The 22,788-nt window shown below is 39.8% G+C and overlaps 2 protein-coding genes across 5 annotated transcripts in view; one reads left to right on the top strand and one right to left on the bottom strand.

Moving 5' to 3' along the window:
- Positions 1-581, bottom strand: part of nlrc5 (NLR family, CARD domain containing 5) — a 38,438-nt gene extending 37,857 nt beyond the window's left edge. For all 4 annotated transcript variants that reach the window (XM_085280530.1, XM_085280531.1, XM_085280532.1 and 1 more), the window contains exon 1: positions 515-581. The gene's annotated coding sequence lies outside the window, so the exon portion shown is untranslated. The remainder of the gene's footprint in view (positions 1-514) is intronic.
- Positions 582-11,390: 10,809 nt separating this feature from the next.
- LOC146571351 (myosin heavy chain, fast skeletal muscle-like) lies at positions 11,391-22,361 on the top strand. The gene is made up of 41 exons (XM_085280526.1): positions 11,391-11,448; positions 11,589-11,629; positions 12,167-12,388; positions 12,464-12,607; positions 12,710-12,866; positions 12,957-12,984; positions 13,065-13,170; positions 13,265-13,357; positions 13,440-13,503; positions 13,585-13,683; positions 13,765-13,868; positions 13,966-14,104; positions 14,232-14,350; positions 14,533-14,682; positions 14,774-14,944; positions 15,054-15,354; positions 15,465-15,529; positions 15,618-15,705; positions 15,808-15,925; positions 16,008-16,131; positions 16,724-16,860; positions 16,950-17,205; positions 17,295-17,537; positions 17,627-17,803; positions 17,897-18,042; positions 18,138-18,228; positions 18,335-18,724; positions 18,822-18,948; positions 19,060-19,178; positions 19,342-19,538; positions 19,620-19,803; positions 19,890-20,055; positions 20,139-20,263; positions 20,376-20,684; positions 20,766-20,969; positions 21,056-21,181; positions 21,264-21,434; positions 21,521-21,625; positions 21,751-21,846; positions 21,963-22,094; positions 22,263-22,361. Exons 3-41 carry the CDS (start codon positions 12,182-12,184, stop codon positions 22,281-22,283), a joined length of 5,799 nt encoding a protein of 1,932 aa, XP_085136652.1. The 5' UTR covers positions 11,391-11,448; positions 11,589-11,629; positions 12,167-12,181; the 3' UTR covers positions 22,284-22,361.
- The last annotated feature ends 427 nt before the right edge of the window (positions 22,362-22,788 follow it).

The raw sequence follows: 22,788 nt of genomic DNA, 5'->3' as shown, positions 1-22,788 counted from the left end.
ATGGACAAAAAACCATGAAACTTTTTAACACGCCCTTGATAAACCAGTAAAACATACTTCTATGTGTCCATCGACCTCACAGATTTACACTTTAAACAACTAAAAGTGCTCCAATAAGTAAACAGCGTTAACTGTGCTCTAATTTAGGTGAATTTCGCTCATTATTAACGAAAAAAAGCGATTTTGAGGGACGTTTGAATCATTAGGAATCATTTGTGTGAGTGTGCGCTTTTTATACGTTTATTATTATTATTTTATGTAGACACGTCATACCGACATTCATTTCTTTTTTCTCGTCATTAAACTTTTATGTAAAAAAAATATCGACGTCCACTGCGTTGTCTCGAGCCTGTCCTCAAACGGCTTCGAGGCGAGGTCGTTTAAGGTAACGCGCATCAAAGACTGCGTCATTGTGTACAGCTCAGCAAAGCTAACAAACTCAGGCTGCGCGGACAAGCAAAAGTCTGCGACACAGGGTTACAGTATAATGTTCAGAAATAAAATAAAGACTCACCAATAATACTTGGCGCAGATTGCAACTCAGTGCGGCCAGCCAGTGTCTCTATCATTTTAAACCGAAACTCATGGAATGGCTGGCTACATAGTTTTTGTTTCGTTTTCGTGTAACGCTCCACCAAAATGGCAAAGTCAGTGGCATACGCTGGCCTCCTCCAGATGAACAAAGGAGATATAAAATAGTAGGGTTCTGGAGGAATGATGTATTTGGGTATTTAAACGACTGCGTGACTAGGCAGAAATTTGTGTTAAAGCAAATTTCATGGGTTCCCAAGACATCTGATGGCAAGCGAATGACCATACCACAGGAAATGCCATGGGTTTAATAGTGCGATATCCCGTGTATTAGATGCGGGCAGGCCGGTGGGTGAGTACTGCTTGCTTTGCGCATCAAAATCAGGTTTAGTTTATTGGATTATTCCAGTTCCGAACCCGTTTCTTACTTACAGAAGAGCTAGAGCTTTGGAGCGCGTGTTGCTGGCGGTTCGCCATTCTATTCCGTGTTTTCCCAAAGAGTCTCAGTCTGGACAAGATGCTTTTGACATATTGTAGGAGCTTCTTAAACAAAGGCAAAATGTTGTAGCTGCTGCTATTTCTCTTTATCCCACAAATAATATATAAAAATGAATATGGACTGATAGTGCGTTTATTTTACATCATCCAAAACACACTGGTGCCTGTTATAATACATGAGTATCAGATATTTTGTATTTTGTTATATCTCTGTTGTGAAGCTCTACAACGTCAAAAACGTCACAGTTTAAGTTTAGCGCCTCATAAGCGGACTTAGATGCGATAACATGTCTACTCATTTCCAGGCTTACGAGCTGCAGTCACCCACCTTTTTTCAGACGAAGTATTGCAGTTTTACTTCTTTAAGTACTTTGGTGATTCGGTTTTAAAGGAACTTCAACAGCCATCTCGTCCTTCAAAATCCCCACCCTGACCACATTTCCTGATCTTTGACCTCCCAGTCGGCACTCTTTCATTTCATTTTCTTTATTTGTCAAAGACCATACACAAAAAAAAAAAAAATGAACTAAGAAAAATTTCATTGTACCAAACATGATTAAAACTATTAACTGTACCACAAAGGATCCATACATACACACTGTATACTCGTGTTTTATTTTTTATTACTTTTCACGATCGCTCTGTACAGCTTTTCAGTTGGCTTGTTCTTGGCATAGTGTTCTCCTCCGGTCCCAGCTGGCAGCTGAAATAGCAGGACTGATCACCCAAATTAGTCCCAACTGCTCTACCAGCCTTCAGGCACTGCCCACCAAACCTACTGCCCCACCACTTCTCTGCAGCAGAGCAGACCACACCCCTGCCACATACTGCCATTGCCTGACTGAGGCCAGGGAGCCATCCGGCAGAGCCTATCCCCCACGCCAGTGGGAGAGGAAATCCCCCATGATCATCTGCGCCCCCGACCACCTTTAACTTCAAAGGTGAGAGCCAGATACTACTGCGTGATCTTGCCATTGGCATCCTTGGTAAATGGTAAATGGCCTGTATTTGTATAGCGCTTTTATAGTCCCTAAGGACCCCAAGCGTTTTACACAACCAGTAATCGACCCATTAACACACACATTTACACACTGGTGATGACAAGCTACATTGTAGCCACAGCCACCCTGGGGCGCACTGACAGAGGCGAGGCTGCCGGACACTGGCGCCATCGGGCCCTCTGACCACCTTCATGCAGTGGAGCCATTGCAGCTGGGCATGGTCTGAACAGAGGGTGAATGACTGTCCCAGGATGTAATAGTGAAACGAGTCAACCGCCCACCGGATGGCCAGACATTCCTTCTTTATCTGGCCTCTCTTTCTAACACTTCACAGCTGATGTATACAACCGGGCAGTTGACCCCCCTTACAAGCTGGGACAAAACAGCTCCCACTCTTCTGTTTGAGGCATCAGTCTGCAGAATTAAAGGGTGTGAAAAGGGTCTCCCCACAGAGAGCCTTCATCACATGCACAAATCCTGCTCAGTTCACTGGACCAGATCTGGCACCCCCTTTCGGGTGACATTGGTTAAGGGCTGGTCAGCTCCTCAAAGTTTGGCACAAATAGTTGGTAATAACCAGTCAACCCCAAGAACCATCTCACCTCTTTTTTGGTCTTGGAATGCGGGCAGGATGTGATGGTTGTAGTTCTCTCCAAATGCGGGTGCAACTGCTTGACTCCTAAGTGGTACCCGAGATACTGTACCTCCCTCTGTGGAACTGCATACTTTTTTGGGTTGGCTGTGAGCTTGCCTGCCTTAGAGACGCCAGGACTACAGCCACTCGCTGCACATGCTGTGGATTATGACATCATCCAGGTAGGCGGCAGCATATGCAGCGTGTGGATGCAGCACCTGGTCCATAAGGAGCTGGAACGTGGCAGGGGCTCTGAACAAGCTGAATGGAAGTGTGACAAATTGGTACAAACCGTGCAGAGTGGAATGCCCTTTGTTAAAATCAGTGTAGTTAAAAAAATGTGCCTAACCAGGAGCTCATTGATCTGCGCATTGGATAAGCATCAAACTGCAACACTTCATTCACTTTGCAGTGGCCAACACAGAACCCTATAAACTCATCTTTCTTCACTGTAAAAACTATGGCATCCTTGCCAAACCGCGCACTGTGCTACTCTTCTATTACTCCCATATCAAGCATCGCAGCCAATTCCTTCTTAAGCAACTTGTCTTTTATGTTCAGGTAACCTGTAGGGCCAAAAACGCATTGTCATGCTAGGGCGCCATTTCAAAATGGTGATCTATGAAATTTGTATGGCTGGGCAGGCGGGAGAACACATCTGCAAACCACTTTTGCAGCAAAGTAGCATCTGCTCTCTGCGCCTGTGTGAGATGGTCATCATAATCTAGGAGGCAGGAATGGTGGAACGTGGCACCTCCGGCCTGAACTGATCTCTCTCCTGAACCATGCTCACCAGAGAAACAGTTTCAGCCTCTCTCCATGCTTTCAAGAGGTTGAGGTGATATATCTGTGTGGCTCCTCCCCTGTCAGACTGTACAACCTCATAGTCAACATGCCCCCTTTGCCATGTGACCACAAAGGGTCCTTGGCACTTGATGAGTAATTTGGAGCTAAAAAAGGGAGCAATACAAGCACTTTTTCTCGTGGTGAAAATGAGTCTAAGCCCTCTGTCGTCCTGTTTCTGGGCCTGGAGCATGTGGCAACCCCGCCAATGTGTGTAGCTTTGCTCTGAGGTCCAGAACATATTGTATTTCATTATTTAGCCGGGCTTGGACCTTCCCCACAGTTGTTTCTTTCCACGGCTTCCTGCCAAACAACAACTAAGCATATCAATATATAACACCACCCTTTTGACCTGATATGGCTTTTACTTTCTCATCATCAGACTGAGACTATGATGACTGATCCATCCGTCAATCCATTCATCTATCTATAAATTTAATCTGTTTGTGTGTGTACCATTAAATTTCTGTGAGCCAGCATAAACATGTGAGGTCAGTGCAACTGAAAACATGACAGGAAAAAGTTAAATATATATTATATTACATAACCATTAATAATTCAGTGACAGTCACCCCAGACAAAAAAAAATTCCATATCATTTGCATGGCTCTTGTTTTCTTCCCCTTTCCTCATAGGGGAGGTGCATAGGAACCAATTTCCTCATTTACTCCTGGTTTTAAAAGCTATCTTGCTTAAATGAAGACAACTGGATTACCACGGGAAGAAATGAATTTTTAAAATATATCATAAGATTAATAGGTGTATGTTGCTAGGGGCGTTGTGTTTGTCACGAATCAGCAATAACAAGCATTTTTACTACTCAAACCGAAACGGTGTGTTCTGTTTCACAATGAATAGTTAAGTAATGGCTTCCAGCTATCTAACCAGAAGTTTTGAACAAACTCAGAGCTCTGTTGGAGGCTGCAGTGTGTTTTTTAAGTGTTTATGACAAAGCAAACACTTTTATCTATGCAACTGAGCACAGTAACAGTTTCATTTCTTTTGTGCAGGGCAGTTTAATGTGACATATTAATTTTTAAAAAATTGCATGTAAAGCTTTCGGATAATTTGTAGCCAATGTGAACAGTACAGAACACTAAGTACTGTCAAATCAAAGGTATTTCGTGACGGGTGAACAACTGGAGCAGCTCAGAGACAGCTTTTTACCCTCCCATTCTTTAAACACATGCTCACTCTTACAATCACCACTGCAGTAGCCTTTATAACTACTCATATTTCATGGCTATGATAGTGGAGCCCTAAAACATGTTGCACACACAGACCTAGCATGTGTGTTACTGCACTCCAAGTTAGCAAACAACTGGTGCACTCTGAACACTAAACCGCACTCACACAAAAGTGAAGGCCAAAAGTTCTCGCAGAGACTGGGGCACACTGGACATTCCTGTAAAGTTAAGTCAAAATAGTTTAGAATGTTATACATGGAGGTTTTCTGAAACTACATTAACCTGAAGGGAATTAACATGAACTACATCAAATTAAATCTTTGCTCAAAGTCATTCCAAATATTTTACAATAATACCTATGTGCCTGCATTTGCATGCAAAAGACCCCAGTAACTATACAATTTCTATATCAGTTTATTATTTAGAACAAATGACCTAAATCTTTCCAAAAAGAAAAGCTGCCCAGAATTTTGTACATTTTAAAAAAAAGTACTAAACCCTCTATTATGTATAACAACAGAATCGGCTCCTTCAGACCATTAAATCGACTGTCACCAACCTCCACTGTGTATATTCAGTCAGACTGTTTTAAACCTCAAGTATAATTGTTTATTTCAGTACAAAAAAGCGTTTTCCTCACATGCAATTTGGTTTTTAAAGCAATCACTGTAAAATAAAACACACTAAAATCCACTGAGTGTTAAAATATCAGCAGTTAAATGAGATGATGTTATAGGGACAAGCACACATATGGAATTAATTAAAAAGGCATTTATAACTTAAAATGTGAGTAAAAATATTCAGTTTTTTCAAGGACAATAGATCTAATGGTCCATTTCCAACATTTACATGTTTTGAACATTTAGATATTTTGCTGTGTTTGTATTCCAGGGAATTCCTGTCCAAGTGCAGGAAGATCCAGTACAGGCACAAGGAGGATGAGGAGGATGCTAATGTTGCAAGTCTCAGATCAACCAGCTGAGCGCTAAGAGCTATGACTCTGGGAAGGTAAATATATATATCAGTTTAGACAATATCTCAAATAGCAGTAAACACACACTTTCTCTTTTATTTAAATTAATATATGTAAATTGTACTTCATTTCAATTTATTGTATCATATAATGTGATATGGTTTATGTTGAAACAATAAAGATTAAATGGTTGCCCTTAAATTGATCCTTTGCCTTTATTTTTTTCTTTATCTGTGAAAGGTAGCTAATATAAGGATTTAATACACGTCAAGCATAACCGTTTGATTTGAGAAGCACTAAGGATCTTGAGAAATATAAAACAATACCAGTTGTTTGTAACACGTTTCTGTCACAGATCATCACTTGACCTTTATATTAAATATTCTTTCTGTCAGTAAATAAAAATATTGTTAATGTAGAACTGTACAGTAAATGTTAGCCACAATCGCTTTGCCTAATGTTTTGGGGCTTTTTGCAACAGAAGTGAGAAATATAATGTAATATGGTAAATAGTTACTTAAATATCAATTAATTTTTTATCAGTTAATGTTATAAATCAGGGGTGTGAAAAGAATTTTACATTGCGGGCCACATACAGCCCACTTTGAACCATTTAAACTCGTTTTTCAGTCAGTGTAAAGAAGTCACATATTTAACAGTTTTTCTACATGATAAAGAAAACGCTGCTGTGACGAAGAAAGAAATCTGTCAGTATGACTCTATGGACTTAAATGGGTAAAATTACAGAAAAAGTTCTTGTAGCTCATTCCCCACACTGTCCATTTTTTTGTTGTTGTTTTTTAACTGTAGTGGTAAAAGAACCTGAAATTCTATAGTAGAAAGTGAAAAACAAATTTTTCTGTCATTTAATTGTTTATTGCTTAATTTCTTTCTGTAATATAAAGGGAGGTAGGAAAGGCTGTAAAAGTTATGAAAATAGTTAAAAGTCCAAAACTGATGCTTGTCTGTAGTGAGGATAAGATCAACCATATTAAGAATTATAAATAGCTTCAAGTGCACACCACTGTTAAGCAATACTTAACAAGTCGTCTTTGCGACACAAGTCAATCTTTTCAATGCTAGCTTGATTAACAAAATTAAGCAGGTCAAAACTCATCTTCAACCGCAACCATGAAACATAGCCACCCTAAACTCACGACACAATTTCATCAATTTAAGTTGTCCACAGCATAAAAAGATCCTGGACGAGCCCCCACTTGTGTTACGTCCACCCCACCATGGTGGAGGCAAAGGAAGGAAGGAGACAGCAACACCGGAAAACCACAATCAATGAAGGAGGACAACAGGAAAGTTAAGAATTAGGCAGGATTTACTGGTTGCTTGCCTTGATAGTCAAGGCTAGCAACCAACAAGATCAACCAAATTAAGAATTATAAATAGCTTCAAGTGCACATTAAGGTCTGTGAGACTAATTTAGACTCTCAGACACTGAGCTATTCAAAGACACTTTGTATAAAGCTTATTTTATGTAATATTCAATTTTGAACTGTAAATTGTATGCATAAGGTGTATAATGTTTTCATAGGCCTGAACAAATTTAAAACCTTTTGTCCTCCACAATGGAAATAGTTGAAAAATAAAAATTGGTATCACTTTAGCCAACTCCTCTTTCTGCCCCCCTTCCTTCATTCACATAATGGTACGATCCTAGTCTGTCTTCACGTGGGATTGGTTGCGTGTTGTGCCCATCAAAATAAAACATAAAATCCCACCCCTGCCAGCATGGATTCTCAGCAGGGCTGAAGATTCTCACATACCAACGGGCCATTAATAATTGACATATGAAATTATCTCGTGGGTCAGATGTGGTGCACAAACCTTAAGTTTGACACTCCTAGTATAAATCATCCACACCACACCTAGGGTTAACTTCTTTCTGTGGAAGCATTTTTATTCTTTGTTCCCCTGTCCCACAAATTGAGACAATGCTCCATATTTTGACTGGTTCTGCTGGACGAACACTTTTCTCAAATCTGGGTCTTATACACATAGAAAGGAAAACCTTTTAATTACAGTGAAAGGAACATCCCAAGTCACAGACAATATCCCAAGTTACACATAGCAAGCTTTGCAGATTTTTAAAAATATGATAAAAACTACTACAAAGAAAAAGAATTCTGAGTATATTCTGCAAAACAGTTTTTTCTAGAGGTTCTTTCTGTTGTGTAGAAAAATTAGTTGTAAAGGGACATAGTATATGTGTGTCAAAGTTTCTAAAATTGTCAGACGTGCCAAAATGAAGCGTGTCAGATCCAAACCAAAACCAAAAAAAAAAATAAAACCCACTGAAATGAAAGTGAAATAAATGAGAAGCTTGAGATTAGAAAAACAAACTTAAGCTTCGTTTTATCATTATTGCACTTACTTAGCAAGAGAGTTGGAAATGTAATATATTTGTCCTGTATGTGCTCGATGACAAGTTCACATTGTTGCTGTGGCCTCAGTTTGTTGGGATCCTAAACACACCACATGATAGAGCTTGACTTGCTGTCACTGTATCAGGATGAAGGAGCTAATCAAAGATACCTAAATGCCAAATTTCTTAGGTTTGCCATGATCACGAAAGCTTCTTACATGCACACACATATATATATATATATTATTTACATTAAAAAGTATTATTGACCAGCACAAGTGTCAAAATAAACATTAGAGAATCCAAATTCCAAGACTGTGTTTTTACCGAGTGAAAATTTCATGTCAAAATGTTTAAGAAGTTTGTCATACTAAAGACTGTGACATTTCAGTGACTGTATTGCACAACAAGTGGAATTAGGTTGACATTGAAACTGCAGTGATGTGCATGTGCCAAAAGTGGACTTGAAGCTGTGTCTGCAGAGTCGGTTGAAGTGTTAATAGGTTGACATATGAGTGTGAATGCCTGAGAGATATCTCTTACAACTAATCACATGAAATTATTTGTATAATTTAGTTATTATGAAACTATTACACAATGGCATTACAAGTTATTGATGACAATTTAAAAATCATTTTCTGTTTGTTAATATTTTTAATTAAAATTAAAAATATATCCATTAATAAAAGTTTGAAATGTGTGTTTTGTCATTAATTGGTCCAACCATTTGACAAGGGACTTGACATGAGCTATTTTAAGTAGGGATTATGAACAATTCAGGATGTGCATTTGGTGATGGAAACATGACACATGAGATCTACGTACTAGCGACAAATGCTAAACTCATGTACCCATCAGCTGTCTTCCTGACCATATTTGGTTTATGTTATATATTTAACTTATGCGTTGTAAGCAAACACACTGAATGCATTCATATCTGTGTATGTAGTAGAAGACGTGAAAGTTGTTTGTGCAATATGTTTATGTGTTAGATCACTCTGGCCCAACAATTATGTGCTTTTAAAATTATGAAGTGTATAAAAACATTAAATAATTAATTACCTATAAATTACCTATAAATATATGTATATAACTTTTTTCCACTTATAAAAAATGCATTAGACAAATTGTTTAATCTTCAGTAAATATGAATTAAATTTTCTTATTATTGCATATGTTTTATAAATCATTGGTAGCTCATTCAAAAAGGTTTGTAATAAAAATATTGTATCCAACTATTGCTCTGCATTGTCTTTTTATTCTTTGCTGTAATTAACAATAACATTTTTTCTATAGACATAAGAAAATCTCAGCTGAGTGCAGCCTGTCACCAGGTGGCAGAAAGCAAGCAATATTCCTTTTCAAAACAGACACTGGGTGCATATGAGGATGCAAATTAGGGAGAAGAAAATCAAACAGAAAAATCTGGATATTCTTGCTAAGGACCTACATCACTCGAATCATCCTAGTATTTATATATTATAAATTTATCAAATAAAATTAACATTTTTAATTAGAAAGATAGAATGCAAAGTGTCTTTTTGTGTTTTTAAAACCCCTATATAATTTATATTCATGCTAATTCAAGTGGGGATTATTAACAGTGTGCATTTGCTGATGGAAGTATGAAACATTTGATGCACGTACTAGCGACAAATGCTGAACTCAAGTAACCATGAGCTGCCTTCCTGGCCGTGTTTAATGTATGCTTTGTAAGCAAACACACTGAGTGCATTCAAGTCTGTGTGAGCTGTAGAAGATTGTATTTGTGGTCAGATTATCAATATTAATATGAATATCAACACCTTAATTATTATATACTTTGGCAGTATAGTTTAATATTAATTAATGCTAACTGTATATGTTTGATACGTTATTGATAGCTCATTCAAAAAGGTTTTTTAAAGAAACAGTCTGGAAATCTAACTATTGTCCTGCATTTGTCTGTTTATTTATTGTTTTTACCATAATTATGAATAACATTGCTATTGCCCCACATATGATTCTCCACTGAGTGCAGCTTGTCAGCAGCGCTCAAAAAGTAAGCAATGGTTTCAAAATGAGCCTTGTAAGAAGGCTCACTTTGTTTCGTAAGGCACACATATTATTAGCTGTGCTAAAACATCTACAAAGCAGCAAACACGACATTCATTTGTCACAGTGTTTAGTTGCCATCCTTAACCTACAGTAAAAACTTGACCTTGTACTTGGCCTGGCACCGCAGACTTGACCTAGTGTTAATAAATTCCAACACACAATTCCCACTTGAAGCATTGAACGTTGCCATTCCAACATATATCTCTAACTAATCTGTGTGGCATGGCAACAGCTGTGGCCAACTTGGATTTATGGCATTCCAGAAATGACCCTAAGACACAGAAAGAAACTGTTGAATTGTATAAAATTGTTTCAGTGTCTCCTTAATTATAAACCGATGTTTATAGTTTTTAATGTTTTCTTTCATGTTTTTATATCCTCATCCTTCTAATGAAGCATCCTGAGTCTCAGATAGCATCATGTATGAGCTTAGCTTGCAATTCAGGTTGTGATTGTATCAAAAGAGAAGTGGGATATCTTTGGCATTATCCTAAACTGCTCATGAAAATCAGACATTTTTGCGGTTACTTTCCCGTCTTAATCTAGTTGGTAAATCAGTAGGAACATATTACAAATACAAATACTTTGTACTAATAAATTAATAAGAAAAACAAACAAAAATATTTCAAAGTTTATACAGGTCAATGGAATTAAATGATAGTAAATCATTGTGTAAGTGTAACAATAAGGTACTGTTCAAGTCTATCTTCAAATATTATTAGAAAATAGACTTGAAGTCTCTAAACACTGGAGTTGTGGTTACACTCATACACCGTCAGTGAAAAATGAGCCGCTTTGCAGCCTGTGCAGACAGCTGTTTTCATTAAAAGTTCAGCTGTAAGTAGATCTTCATCTGTGTGACACTGTCCTGAAAAATACAGCTGAAATACAACCTGTAGTGTAAAATATGGCAAAGGCAACCAGGGGGAATCATTGTTTTGGAGATGCTTCATAAAATAAATCAGCTTCACAACTGCAACTTGAAAAAACACAAAGCATTTTTTGGAATCCCCTTTTCTTTTGCACCTTGTTTCTTTAATGTGGACATGATACTTTGAATTGTTTTTAAGTGAGAAATCCTTTGCTTTCTTTAAAAATAGCTTTAATTAAAGGATGTTTAGAAGTGAAAGCTGATGTACAGTATGTCCTTGCACTATGTTTCAGCGGATGTCTGCTCACTCTGGTATCCACACCACATTTGGCATTTCTCCCATATATAACTTTGTCGGGTAAGCATGCTGCATTGAATATAAGCAGTCCGCGAGAGCACATCAGTCTGTGGTAGAAGAAGAAGACTTTTGCTTGTGGTAGGTTTGTCTTCTATCTGCTTTGGAACTGGTAGTATCTTCATTATTATTATAATAGTACTTAAATAAATACATTTATTTACTTTTTTAAAAACAAGTATTTTCCAAGTAATTGACAATATCTCATATGTGTTCAACAGGATTGTGAAATATAACATACTTTTGACAGAAACAGAGTCAGGTATGGACAACTTTTAACTATTTAAAATTGTCAGTATTTTATGTTTTATATTATTTGTCTTTGGGCAGCACGGTGGCACGGTGGTTAGCACTGTTGCCGCACAGCAAGAAGGTCCTGAGTTCAATTCCAACATCAGGCCGGGGTCTTTCTGTGTGGAGTTTGCATGTTCTCCCCGTGTTTGCGTGGGTTCCCACCATCCAAAGACATGCAGCTTGTGGGGATAGGTTAATTGGAAAAAATCCAAATTGCCACTAGGTGTGAATGTGAGTGTGAATGGTTGTTTGTCCCTGTGTGTTGGCGCTGCGACAGACTGGCGTCTGGACTGGCCTGTCCAGGGTGTACCCGCCTCTCGCCCTATGACAGCTGGGATAGGCTCCAGCACGCCCCGCAACCCTGCAAAGGATAAGCAGAAGCGAATGGATGGATGGACGGATTATTTGTCTTTGATGTTAAGGTGTTAGCTGTCCACTCACAAGAACTCAGCGATAACTCTAACATATTTGTCTAAGATTACACTTATTTGTCATAACATCATAGAAGTAAACCGCCACCATGAGTACGGACGCAGAGATGGCCGTTTATGGCAAAGCTGCCATTTACCTCCGTAAGCCAGAGAAGGAGAGAATTGAGGCTCAGAACAAACCTTTTGATGCCAAGTCTGCCTGCTATGTGGCTGATGCCAAAGAGCTGTACTTGAAGGGTACTATCATCAAGAAAGATGGTGCCAATGTCACCGTCAAAGTCTTGGACACTCAGGAGGTCGGTATTATAAAGTTAGAGTTTACTGAGAGTCAGATGTGACAAATTCTCATCGTGATCAATGTGCTGTTGCAGGACAGGACAGTCAAAGAAGACGACGTCTCCCCAATGAACCCTCCCAAGTTCGACAAAATTGAGGACATGGCCATGATGACCCACCTCAATGAAGCCTCTGTGCTGTATAACCTCAAAGAGCGTTATGCAGCATGGATGATCTATGTGAGACTGTCTTCCTAAGAAGCAAAACTTTTAAAATTACTCTTCTAACAGCAACTGTTAATTAACATCCACTTTTTAAAAAATCTCTTTAACCACTTTTAGACCTACTCTGGGTTGTTCTGCGCCACAGTAAATCCCTACAAGTGGCTCCCAGTGTACGACTCTGAAGTCGTCGCTGCCTATAGAGGCAAGAAGCGTATGGAGGCTCCACCCCACATCTTCTCTGTCTCTGACAACGCTTATCAGTTCATGCTTACTGGTATGCCTTTAACTCAAAAATCAAATATTTAATCATATATATGGTGATAACTACAGAAATACATAGTGAACTCCTTTTTCATTTTAACAGATAGGGAGAACCAGTCTGTCTTGATCACGTAAGTGTCACATTGTTTGACTTTGTTTAAAATAGTTCAGCATTTCGAACAAACTCTTAAAAGTATTTGTCTACACCCAGTGGAGAATCTGGTGCCGGAAAGACTGTGAACACCAAGCGTGTCATCCAGTACTTTGCCACTATCTCAGTTGGTGGAGATAAGAAGAAGGACCAAAACAAAATGCAGGTACACAAACGTGATAAGATTAGTAAAATCATTACAAAATATACTTCAGTAAGAAAAATAATTTTCTCATATATTTCTTAAACCTGGGTTTAAGGGGTCCCTGGAGGATCAGATTATTGCAGCCAATCCCTTGCTGGAGGCTTACGGTAACGCCAAAACTGTGAGGAATGACAACTCTTCTCGTTTTGTAAGTATGGAGTGATCTTTAGATAGGAGAAATAGTGTTATGATTGTTGCGTGACTTTGACAGCTCCTTTTGTTCCAAACAGGGTAAATTCATCAGGATTCATTTTGGCACAACTGGCAAACTGGCTAGTGCTGATATTGAGACATGTAAGTGACAAATTCACAATGTGAGTAGCTCATCTGACTTTGGGACAAACTGTGACTTCAAAATTTGATCAAAATCTGCAGATCTGCTGGAGAAGTCTAGAGTGACATTCCAGCTTCCCGATGAGAGAGGTTACCACATCTTCTACCAGATGATGACAAACCACAAGCCAGAGCTGCTTGGTAAGCAGCAAAACCAAAGTTGTTGCACAGTTCTCATTTTAAACAATTTATTAAACACTTGTGTTTTATTCTTTTTTCCAGAAATAGCCCTCATCACAACCAACCCCTACGACTTCCCCATGTGCAGCATGGGTCAGATTACTGTGGCCAGCATTGATGACAAAGTTGAGCTGGAAGCAACAGATGTGAGTGAGATTTGATTTATAATTAAAATATCAATGATGTTTGTCTTTAAGAAAAAAAAGTGTTTATGCAGTGTTTTATGTGGACACTTTTGAACAGAATGCTATTGACATCCTGGGCTTCAGTAATGAGGAGAAGATGAGCATCTACAAAATGACTGGTGCTGTGCTTCATCATGGTAACATGAAGTTCAAGCAGAAGCAGCGTGAGGAGCAAGCTGAGCCTGATGGCACAGAGGGTGAGTACTTAGTTAAAAAAATACTTGTGAATAAGAGCAGTATGGTTGCCAATTAGACTAAAAAATCCTTGTCACATACTGTATAATGTATGTACTGTATAATAATGTTATAAATTGCTGTTTTCAGATGCTGACAAGGTTGCTTACTTGCTGGGTTTGAACTCTGCTGACATGCTGAAGGCTCTGTGCTATCCCAGAGTGAAGGTCGGAAATGAGTATGTCACCAAGGGACAGACTGTACCTCAGGTAAATGAGACAAACTGGTACAAAAAACATGCGCTGCTTAAATCAGAGCGTATTTGGATCAAATGAAACATAATCATGTACCAGATTTAATAGATAATTATTTGCCAGGTATATGTTTGTTAAATATTTGGTCTTAAATGCATTTTGTGATTCAATCAAATTTTCCCTTTTTATTTTTTTAGGTGCAGAACTCTGTGACAGCCCTGGCCAAGTCCATCTATGAAAAGATGTTCTTGTGGATGGTCATCCGTATCAACCAGATGTTGGACACAAAGCAGCAAAGGAATTACTTCATTGGTGTCCTGGATATTGCTGGCTTTGAGATCTTTGATGTAAGCTTTATTGCTAACAAATGGGGAAACTCTACTTCAATTATAAGATCCCGCTTAGTGATTTTTTCCCTACCCTTTTCTCCCCTCACAGTTCAACACCTTGGAACAACTGTGCATTAACTTCACCAATGAGAAACTGCAACAGTTTTTCAACCACCACATGTTCGTCCTGGAGCAAGAGGAGTACAAGAAGGAGGGTATTATCTGGGAGTTCATTGACTTTGGCATGGACTTGGCTGCCTGCATTGAGCTTATTGAAAAGGTATACTTCAAGTTCATGTTTGAATCTTATATCTTTTTTGTGTCAGTTTTGTTATAATAGAGGAAAAGTGCCACTTGGTGACATATCTCTTTTCTTTACCTTCATCAAGCCCATGGGCATCTTCTCCATCCTTGAAGAGGAGTGCATGTTCCCCAAGGCAACTGACACATCCTTCAAGAACAAACTATATGACCAGCATCTTGGCAAGTGCAAAGCATTTGAGAAGCCAAAACCTGCCAAGGGCAAGGCTGAGGCCCACTTCTCCCTGGTGCACTATGCTGGCACTGTGGACTACAACATCAGTGGCTGGCTGGATAAGAACAAGGACCCACTGAATGAGTCTGTGGTGCAACTTTACCAGAAGTCCTCAGTTAAACTGCTGAGTCTTCTGTATCCACCTGTAGTTGAAGGTATGATGTAACTGAAAACATACATTTTCCATATTCTACATGTTATTAAGTTTTGTTTGGTATTACGAGTCTCACAATGTTTTTAATTACAATTCACAAACAAAAAACAGAGACTGGCAAGAAGGGTGGCAAGAAGAAGGGTGGCTCCATGCAGACTGTGTCTTCACAGTTCAGGGTAAGGTTTGAGAAGTAAATTAAATGTAAAATAATACATTTTTTATTTTTACTTTTCATGACAAAAATGTACTTTTGTGTACCTACAGGAGAACTTGGGCAAGCTAATGACAAACCTGAGAAGCACCCATCCTCACTTTGTGCGTTGCCTGATCCCTAACGAGTCAAAGACTCCAGGTAACCCAACATAATTTGTGTGCCTGCATGCACAGGTTTGGATTAGAAAACAGCAAATTAGTGTTTGTTCACAGTATGAACTCAAACATTTTTGTTCTACAGGTCTGATGGAGAACTTCTTGGTCATCCACCAGCTCAGGTGTAACGGTGTGCTGGAGGGTATCAGAATCTGCAGAAAAGGTTTCCCCAGCAGAATCCTCTATGGTGACTTCAAACAGAGGTGCAATTAATATCCTCGTGGACTTTTGATTCAAAATATGATAAGAAAATGCTGACACTGACAAATCACTCTCTCACAAAAGATACAAGGTACTGAATGCCAGCGTCATCCCTGAGGGCCAGTTCATTGACAACAAGAAGGCTGCAGAGAAACTGCTTGGATCAATTGATGTTGATCACGACCAGTACAGATTTGGACACACTAAGGTAAACAGCCTGATTGCATTACTATAGATCCATGCATGAATATAAAATTACTTTTTTAATTTTTAAAAATCTGTCTGCTTAAAACAATTACTTTTGGACAAAACTGAAGGAAGTAAGGTCAGTGAACTGGATGAAAACTAAAAAGAAGCTCAAGTAAAACATCAACAAGTTTCCATCCCCAAATTTCAATAGCCCTGGATTTATTATCATAGTTACACATGAAGTTCAAATCAAAATTTTCCTATTTTTTCTCAAAGTACATTTAATCAACTATTTGACACATTTATCGTTATGTTTTCTTTTTTGTTTTAAAAATTCTTATTATTTTATGTGGCTCATTTGACATAAATTATGCTACTTTGTGCACACATGAGATATTGTATGGTAGACAATAAACCAACTCCCATATGTAATGCAGACGTGTCTACACAGGAGGCACAAGGTTTCTCAAATAGCATGTCATTAGTTTAGCAAGCCTTTCACTGTGTACGTTCATAAAATTCCGCAAACCTGATGTAGATTTACATTTACTTTCTGAATCATTTCTAATTGAATGCTTACTATAATATAATTCTCTCTTGTGATCATTTAGGTGTTCTTCAAGGCTGGTCTCCTGGGTACCCTTGAGGAGATGAGAGATGAAAAGTTGGCAGCTCTGGTCACCATGACTCAGGCTGTCTGCCGTGGTTTCCTCATGAGAAAGGAGTATGTCAAAATGACGGAGAGGAGGTATGTTGAACACAGCAATTAAGAGCAATGAGCCAGAATAAAAACAGTGAAAAATAACTTTGTCAATAATGGAAATCTCTTGTGCACAGGGAGTCCATCTACACCATCCAGTACAACATCCGCTCATTCATGAATGTCAAACACTGGCCATGGATGAAGGTGTACTACAAGATCAAGCCTCTGCTCAAGACTGCTGAAACTGAGAAGGAGCTGCAGCAGATGAAGGAGAATTATGAGAAGATGAAAACAGATCTGGCTGCTGCCCTGGCCAAGAAGAAGGAACTAGAGGAGAAGATGGTGTCCCTTCTGCAGGAGAAGAACGATCTGCAGCTCCAAGTGGCATCTGTAAGTAGATATCAAGAGAAGCTGTGCCCTTTTATTTTGTTACCATAAAATGTTAACGTGTTCATGTGTGTTCTTCCAATGCAAACTAGGAATCAGAGAATCTCTCAGATGCTGAGGAGAGATGTGAGGGACTTATCAAGAGCAAGATTCAGCTGGAGGCAAAACTCAAAGAGGTAACTGAGAGACTGGAGGATGAAGAAGAAATCAATGCCGAGCTCACTGGCAAGAAGAGAAAGCTGGAGGATGAATGCTCTGAGCTCAAGAAAGATATCGATGACCTGGAGCTTACCTTGGCTAAAGTAGAGAAGGAGAAACATGCCACTGAGAACAAGGTTTGACATTTGGATTATACCTAGCAGATTAAACAACATGTATACAACAATACAGTCACATGTTAATAACACTGTAATTGCAAATGTAGGTGAAGAATCTGACTGAAGAGATGGCTTCTCAAGATGAGAGCATCGCTAAGCTGACTAAGGAGAAGAAAGCTCTTCAGGAGGCTCATCAGCAGACTCTTGATGACCTCCAGTCTGAGGAAGACAAAGTCAACACTCTGACCAAGTCCAAGACCAAGCTTGAGCAGCAAGTTGATGATGTAAGTTGAAAATGTCACAGGTGATGGCAAAACAGAGAGAGAAAAGAAACCTCTTCTTGAACAAGAGAATAACAAAGTCATGTCATTGTGCAGCTTGAGGGTTCTCTGGAACAAGAGAAGAAGCTTCGTATGGACCTTGAGAGAGCCAAGAGGAAGCTGGAGGGTGATCTGAAGCTCGCCCAGGAATCCATTATGGATCTTGAGAATGACAAGCAGCAGTCTGATGAGAAACTGAAAAAGTACTTTCATTTTTCCCCCCTTTATGACAAGCATCCTTCTAAGGATTGGACATAATATGTACATTTATTAATTATGCAACTTATTATTTTCACAGGAAAGACTTTGAAATCAGTCAGCTCCTTAGCAAGATTGAGGATGAGCAGTCAATGGGTGCCCAGCTTCAGAAGAAGATCAAGGAGCTTCAGGTAGATGATACATGATGTTACATCAAATGATAGTCCATACATATTTTCTGCGTTGTACTTTAAATTTGAAAGTTTACTCAGAGGAGACACACATCTAATCCAACAGGCTCGTATTGAAGAGCTGGAGGAGGAGATTGAGGCTGAACGTGCTGCTCGCGCCAAGGTTGAGAAGCAGAGAGCTGACCTCTCCAGGGAACTTGAAGAGATCAGTGAAAGGCTGGAGGAAGCAGGTGGTGCAACTGCTGCTCAGATTGAGATGAACAAGAAGCGTGAAGCTGAGTTCCAGAAGCTCCGTCGTGACCTGGAGGAGTCTACTCTGCAGCATGAAGCCACCGCTGCTGCTCTGCGCAAGAAGCAGGCTGACAGCGTTGCTGAGCTGGGAGAGCAGATCGACAACCTCCAACGTGTGAAGCAGAAGCTTGAGAAGGAAAAGAGTGAATACAAGATGGAGATTGACGACCTGTCCAGCAACATGGAAGCTGTCGCTAAAGCAAAGGTAAACAACAAAATGCATTTATTTTAATACTTAAATCACCAGCAAATAGTGATGATATAAAAGCTTGTCACTGATGAATCTTTTTCTCCCTCTCTAGGGAAATCTTGAAAAGATGTGCCGTACTCTTGAGGACCAACTTAGTGAACTGAAGGCCAAAAACGATGAAAATGTCCGTCAGATCAATGATTTGGGTGCACAGAGAGCACGTCTGCTTACTGAAAATGGTTTGTATAAGACAACATGCAGTGATCCGAACTTAGTCCTTTATAGTGATCTTCTGTTTTCGATAGAAAAACTGAACACAAACTAAAGTTTGATGACTATTTTTACACAAGGTGAGTTCAGCCGCCAGATTGAAGAGAAAGAAGCTCTCGTCTCTCAGCTGACCAGAGGCAAACAGGCCTTCACACAGCAGATTGAGGAGCTGAAGAGACACATTGAAGAGGAGATTAAGGTAAGAAACACTTCAATGGAGGCTGGTATGGCTTACCAGACAGAGCAGGTGATCCCTATGCTGTAAGGCCCAAGTTTGAATCCATCATAAATGGTAAAAGTGCGTATAGTTTTTTGTTGGTAATTCCGACATTTTGCTCATGCAATGATGTGTCTTACACCAGGCCAAGAATGCCCTTGCCCATGCACTGCAGTCAGCTCGCCACGACTGTGACCTGCTGAGGGAACAGTTTGAAGAGGAGCAGGAGGCCAAGGCTGAGCTGCAGCGTTCAATGTCCAAGGCCAACAGTGAGGTGGCTCAGTGGAGAAGCAAATATGAAACTGATGCTATCCAGCGCACTGAGGAGCTTGAGGAAGCCAAGTGAGTATTTAGTTAGTAAGAATGTGAGCAAAAAACAAGTAAAACAATAAGCTTTTACTGAAACAATGTTTTTTCATAAAGGAAAAAGCTGGCCCAGCGCCTTCAGGAGGCAGAGGAGCAGATCGAGGCTGTTAACTCCAAGTGTGCTTCTCTGGAGAAGACCAAACAGAGGCTCCAGAGTGAAGTGGAGGACCTCATGATTGATGTGGAGAGAGCTAATGGCCTGGCCGCTAACCTGGACAAGAAGCAGAGGAACTTTGACAAGGTACCATCATTTACTTTGCTTGAACAAGACACAAACTCATGGTTTCTCTTAGTATGGGTGAATAACTGCATCGAATGTATATATAGGTGTTGGCAGAGTGGAAACAGAAGTATGAGGAGGGTCAGGCAGAGGTGGAAGGAGCTCAGAAGGAGGCTCGTTCTCTCAGCACTGAACTGTTCAAGATGAAGAACTCCTATGAGGAAGCCTTGGATCAGCTGGAGACCATGAAGCGTGAAAACAAGAACCTGCAACGTGAGTTCCTACTATGCTGTGCAAGTAACGTGTGTTCATTTTTAATGTCTTAAGACTAAACAATATCACACATGCCTCTGCAGAGGAGATCTCCGATCTGACTGAACAGATTGGTGAGACTGGAAAGAGCATTCATGAGCTGGAGAAGGCCAAGAAGCAGGTGGAGACAGAGAAGTCTGAGATCCAGACAGCTCTTGAAGAGGCTGAGGTAAATCTTTGTCTGAGGAGCTCCTCTGAAAATAAATATTCAGTTATACACAAGTAAAATCTACAAATGCAGAGATGAATATCTTTTCATATTCATTCTTTCATATGATTAGGGAACTCTGGAGCACGAAGAGTCTAAGATCCTGCGTGTTCAGCTGGAGCTCAACCAGGTCAAAGGTGAAGTAGACAGGAAGCTGGCAGAGAAAGATGAAGAGATGGAGCAGATCAAGAGGAACAGCCAGAGAGTGACTGACTCCATGCAGAGCACTCTGGATTCTGAGGTCAGGAGCAGGAATGATGCCCTGAGAATCAAGAAGAAGATGGAGGGTGATCTGAATGAGATGGAGATTCAGCTGAGCCATGCTAATCGCCAGGCTGCTGAGTCCCAGAAACAGCTGAGAAATGTCCAGGCACAGCTGAAGGTATGATAGAGCACATAGCTGTTGTACACAAGTGCATTTTTTTATTCATGTGAATATAATTTTGATATTCTTTTTTACTAGGATGCACAATTGCACCTGGATGATGCTGTCAGGTCTCAGGATGACCTCAAGGAACAAGCTGCTATGGTGGAGCGCAGGAACGGTCTCATGGTAGCTGAAATTGAGGAGCTTAGAGCTGCCCTGGAACAGACAGAGAGAAGCCGCAAAATCGCTGAGCAGGAGCTGGTGGACGCCAGTGAGCGTGTTGGTCTGCTGCACTCTCAGGTGAACATTTTTGAAGAGACACTTTAATTGTTTCTTTAGACAAACTTAAAATGAACATCCTAAAATGTAAACTTTCCATGTCTTAGAACACAAGCCTTCTGAATACCAAGAAGAAGCTTGAGGCTGACCTGGTTCAGATCCAGAGTGAAGTGGATGACACTGTTCAGGAAGCAAGAAATGCAGAGGACAAGGCCAAGAAGGCCATCACTGATGTAGGTTTATACACATGTCCACTACGACGATACAACTCAGCTTTGTCTTCATCACTCTGTTAATTGAGGTCATGTTTTCAAGGCTGCTGTGATGGCTGAGGAGCTGAAGAAGGAGCAGGACACTAGCGCTCACCTGGAGAGGATGAAGAAGAACCTTGAGGCTGCTGTTAAGGACCTGCAGCACCGCCTGGATGAGGCTGAGAATCTGGCTATGAAGGGTGGCAAGAAACAGCTCCAGAAACTTGAGTCCAGGGTAAGAAGAATGTGCAACTGAAAAATATGTGTGAAAACACACATATATAAACCATGGATTTTAAAAGTTTGCTCAATTTTCTGAAGGTGCGTGAGCTGGAGGCTGAGGTTGAAGCTGAGCAGAGGCGTGGTGCAGATGCTGTTAAGGGTGTCCGTAAATATGAGAGGAGAGTGAAGGAGCTCACCTATCAGGTAAAGCACATTAACATTTTACATCCATCCATTCTGTTCCACTTATCCTTATCAGGGTCGCGGGGGGCTGGAGCCTTTTCCAGCAACCAGTGGATCACATTTTTAAAATGTGTTTTCTTTTATAGACTGAGGAGGACAAGAAGAACATTAACAGGCTGCAGGATCTGGTTGACAAGCTGCAGCTCAAGGTGAAGGCCTACAAGAGGCAGGCTGAGGAAGCGGTAAGGACCACACACAGAAAAAAAACCCCTCAACTCTATGTCAGATTTTAGTTTTGTGCAAACAAACTGTCATCGTTTTGGACACTAAGAAATTTTGACTTATTACAATGTTACAGGAGGAGCAGGCCAATACCCATCTGTCCAAGTACAGGAAGATCCAGCATGAGCTTGAGGAGGCCGAGGAACGTGCCGACATTGCCGAGTCCCAGGTCAACAAGCTGAGAGCTAAGAGCCGCGACTCTGGCAAGGTAAATGTACACACACTTTAGACTTTGCACAAAGTTATAAGAAGAAATATCCCAATTCTGCTTTGAATTTCATAAAATTGGCTACAGACAATAATTTGATTTGTTTTCACTGAATGCTCTGTTTTTATACACACAGACCCATATGTACTGTTTTCTTTTGTTCTACAGGGAAAAGATGCAGCTGAGTAAAGCACATGTGTGAACTGTGCATTTCTAATCATATAATATGATGTGAAATACACTCCAATAAAATATTTTTTATCACAATTTCCTGTCTGTGATATTTTCATAGTAATAAACAAGAGAGTAAACATGACACACGGGTAATCTAAGTGCTAATGAATCTTTACTGAGGTATCCTGCATTCAGTTATTAATTTAGGCATGAATACATAGAAGTATATCTCAATTAACATCTTAGGACTTTGAGCACAAACAACTCAGAGCGAAGATACTCCAGAGGGACTCGTGAATGTAGATAAGAAGTTAGAGACAGTGGTTTGGGAGGGAAAAAACAATCACAATAACCTGCACTTAAAGAATCAACATGAACATAAATAAATAGGTAACATTAATAACTTCATTCAAAATGCATTCTTGTGTATTTTAAGCTTTCTTTGTAATCCAGTGCTCTAGCTTGAAAAACATACCCCACATAATCCGTTTCAAATTCAGCTACAGAATGTGTGCAGTGA

Source organism: Mchenga conophoros, linkage group LG7 (genome assembly GCF_057382185.1).
Source record: "Mchenga conophoros isolate Kocher_MC1m ecotype Shallow Benthic linkage group LG7, M_conophoros_male_GT1.1, whole genome shotgun sequence".
NCBI lineage: Eukaryota > Metazoa > Chordata > Actinopteri > Cichliformes > Cichlidae > Mchenga > Mchenga conophoros.
The sequence above is the reverse complement of the archived record's forward strand: the minus strand, read 5'-3'. Positions and strand labels throughout refer to the sequence as shown.